The sequence below is a fragment of the Ictidomys tridecemlineatus genome, chromosome 4 (genome assembly GCF_052094955.1).
Source record: "Ictidomys tridecemlineatus isolate mIctTri1 chromosome 4, mIctTri1.hap1, whole genome shotgun sequence".
Taxonomy (NCBI): Eukaryota; Metazoa; Chordata; class Mammalia; order Rodentia; family Sciuridae; genus Ictidomys; species Ictidomys tridecemlineatus.
In genome coordinates this window covers 202591871-202595612 of record NC_135480.1, presented here as the reverse complement: position 1 = coordinate 202595612, position 3742 = coordinate 202591871, and the positions used below count along the sequence as shown (strand labels likewise).

General features: G+C 45.9%; 1 protein-coding gene across 9 annotated transcripts in view; it reads right to left on the bottom strand.

Moving 5' to 3' along the window:
* Positions 1-3048: 3048 nt before the first annotated feature.
* The window catches only part of Garnl3 (GTPase activating Rap/RanGAP domain like 3), a 145694-nt gene continuing 145000 nt past the window's right edge, over positions 3049-3742 (bottom strand). For all 9 annotated transcript variants that reach the window (XM_078048246.1, XM_078048247.1, XM_078048239.1 and 6 more), the window contains one exon: positions 3049-3516. In XM_078048246.1, the coding sequence (XP_077904372.1) occupies positions 3333-3516 (184 nt within the window). In that variant the 3' untranslated portion in view covers positions 3049-3332. The remainder of the gene's footprint in view (positions 3517-3742) is intronic.

The following is a 3742-nucleotide window of genomic DNA, read 5'->3' as shown; positions in this document are numbered from 1 at the left end:
CGGGCGGTGCTGAGGCGGGATCTGAACCAGTATTAGCCAATGGAAACGCAAGGCGGGGTTAGCATCTGCGCTAGCACCCGCCCCTCAGGTCAGAGTCGACCACTGGAAGCACAGGGTGGGCGGGCCAAGCGCCCTAGAGCCGCCCCTCGGGCGGACTGACTTAAGTAGAGGTGGAGGACGGAGTTTGCGTCCGCCAAGAGCACAACCGTCCAATTGGAGTGTGGTGCGAGTCTGGAGGCGGGACCATAATAAAAAAGCTACCTCAGAAAAAAGTTGGCCAATGAGGGTGGAGGGCGAAGATTTCTTTCTTTCTTTCTTTTTTTTTTGTTTTTCCTCCCGCATTTGCCCGAAGCCGCCTCTCAGTGATTTTCAAGTAGGAGAGGGACATAGGCGGAGCACACAGACGGGGCCCAAATTTGAAACCCCAGCTCCAGGCAGCTGTGACTGTCTTCCGAGGTTAGGTCTGCAGTTCCTGCTCGGTGTTAACCGTTGCCCTGGACCTGGGCTGGAGTCGCCTGACCCAACTCTGCCCCATTGACTCAGGGGCCGAGACTGGCCTGGCGCTTCTGCTGGGGTACTAGGGGCTGAGGCGTAGCTAGTCCTGGGCGTGGTAACCCATCTCCACCCCGCGCAGCGGATACAAAGCCGGTAGGGTCTCCTGCTGAGGACGTGTTAGGCGGGGGGGGGGGGGTGGTGTCCCCCATTCCTGTATGTGTGATTGAGCTAGGTTTAAATGCTGAACTCTACTCTCCCTTACCTCACTGACTCTTGAATCTTCATCTTAACTACCTCCCATTTTTGAGTCCCCTGCGGATTCTAGAAACCAACTTGTCCACGTGTGCACCCATCATGCCACCGCTGTCAGTGAGGGTGGTGAGGCTCTGTATTCATTTGCCATCTGTACTCAATTCATATCCTACACACTGGGTGCAGGCAGCTGCAGTGGGGTACTGGTGTAATTCTGAAAAGAATTAGGGCTTTGGGAGCAAGAGATCCATCCCTGGGTCTCTGTATCCTCATCTCTAAGAGTTAGGGATGCTAATTAATCTCCAGGAGAGTTGTGAGCAGGGTCACAACTATATGAAAGACTAAACATATGCCAGCATATGCTGGCCTGTATGCTTATGATAGTGGTTGGACTCACTGCAGTCACCTGATTGTACTAGCAACCAACATTTTTCAGTCTTGATTACAACACTATATCTAAAGATAGGCAACTGCCCCTCTGAACTTCCACAGCATCTCATGCCGGGGTTGTAAATTCTTGATTGCAGCATTTATAACTACTTTGTAATCACCTGCTCATTTATTTCCCAAAAGATATGAGTTCCTTTTGACAGTGGTCATCCCATGTTTGCAAAGTGGGTGAGGGCCACAGACCCTTTAATTTGTAACACAGGGCAGTAGCAGAGAGGCTTAAGTAGACAGGATGCTGCTGGGAGCCCAGCTTGCACCAGACAGCCTGTGAGTCATAGACCCCCATACACCTGTTCCTTTGGCTGGTAGTCTTCCTCCCCATATGTGTGCAGACATTGTTGCCATATCAGGCTCTCACCCACTTTTCATTTTTTGTTGTTGTTATTTTTACCCCCTTTAGGTAAATAAAGCACTATCAGCCTGATGAGTAGGGTCAACCTCTTGTCCTCTCTGTACTCCTCAGATCTGACTCTTATCAAATCATAGGTGGCTTTAATGTAAGAAACTTTAAAAAAATGACAGAAAACACAGATACAAGCTCTTGAAGCTTACTAATTAACAAGAAAAACACCAGCCAGTTCCAGCTGACCCAAGGCAGAGGTGAGAGCAAGGGCTCTGGGATCAGATAACTTGCAGATTCAAATCATTGCCTCTTCCTGAACCTCAATTTCTTTATTTGATAAGCAGGAATAATGACCCTAATTCACAAAATTGTTGGTGGTGTCAAACTATAGCATATAATTGATTTTGTATCCTCCTGGCCCCTCTTATACCCATCCATGAATGAAAAGGCGCAACAAAATACAAAGAATGGGAATGCTAAATGCTGCAAAGGGTAGGAGGAGACATGTCTAGTTATAACAAGCCCCACCTGAGTACACCTAAAAACCACTATTACTCTTTCTTTTCTTTCGGTGCTGGAGATTGAATTTCCTGTCTTGCCAAGAGGAACCAGACTCTTTCAACCTGGGTGTGTTGTGCTGAACTGTTTGTGCAAAAGTCAGAGAGGGGAGTCTTCCCGCAGTCCCATGATGAGAGAAGATTCAAATGTCTATAAAATCTGTCAGGTCGAGGTTCTGTCCAACAGTCCTTTGCACTTAAAAAGAACACTTGTAGGACTCATCAAAGCTGCTTTCGTGGGGACAAATAATTTAGAGCAAATTATTAAACTTTTTCCCATGGGTGATGGAGGCAAGAAGACATACAATAAAATGGATTGAGCTACCCAAAGCCAAAGGTAAATTTCCTTCTTCACAAAGCTTAAAATTTTTATAGGAAACATCAGTGAAACTGGAGTTTCCCCATCTTTCTCTTCTGACTTGAGGTTGATATTTCCTACTTCATTTGCACTAGGCCCAATCCACAATTTTTCTGGCTCACTCTGAGGAAGGAGCTGGAAGGCAGATGCATGGTATCCTTCCTCTGAAGGATAATGATTTGGTTCATGTGAAAGAGCAAGACAAACCCACAAGAGGAGGGAATTTGAGGATTCGTTTGATCACAAGGGAGAACCTGGTTATATCTCAGTAACAAAATCAGACAGAATAATCTTAAGACTTTGACAAGTTCCTATGCCTTATTATTTATCAAGAGACACAAGGAGGAAGAAGGAGCTTCTGAGATCCAACCATGCAGCTCTTCTCAAGTCTATAGACAGGAACACAGCTGGTTCCAATCACAGTGAACTCAAGCAGTGGGCCAACAGTGCAGAAAGAAAACTTATTTATAATAAAGTTAAAAAGCAATGGCTACTCTTTATAAAAGAAACACATTGTGTGACATAAATCAAAACTATACTGAAAAAATAATTTTCCATCTAAGTATATAAAATATAAGAGAAGTTGCAGTAAATAAGAATGAACATTTTTGATTTATTCAAAGTTTATCTAAAACTTCAATGAAATCTACCACCTTTATTACAAGGGACTGATGGTTCCTGAAAGGAAAGAAACAAAGGTCAAGAAAGATGGCACCGGGCATTGGAAAGTGACCCAACTGGCCGAGTGTGCAGAAAGTTTGGTCCAATAGATCGCTGACAGGCTGGAGCCACATTTTGTTGAGAAATGATGTTAGAACTGTTTAAAGAGTATAAACCTCCATAAGAAAACTAAGGATGGCAACAACACTTGGACTGTTTACTTCAAGTCAATAATGTCTTCATCTGAGGAAGCTGTGAGCTGAAAGGGGCTGCTGCCCCAGACCGAGACGGGGCTGCCCTCCCTCTCTGCCACTGGGTCCTGGTCAGAGCTTGTGGAGTGGTAACAGGCCTCGGGATTGACTTCAGAAGTAGAAGGACTTTCCAAGGAGCCTGATGGGATCCTGGAAAAGAAAAGTCACTGTCAAGGACTCAATGGGAACACCAGGGAACTGGGCTCATTGGAGTGTCTGCCCTGTCCCCATCCCAAGGGGAAAGGTGTGGAAGTACAGGGGTCCCCTCCCCAATTCAAGCCTTGGAATCAGATAGCCCAGCTCTGGGGCTTGTGAGGACTAAAGACCAGGGTGTGACACAGAATTGTTGCTGAAGCATTATTCATTCACCTCTCTG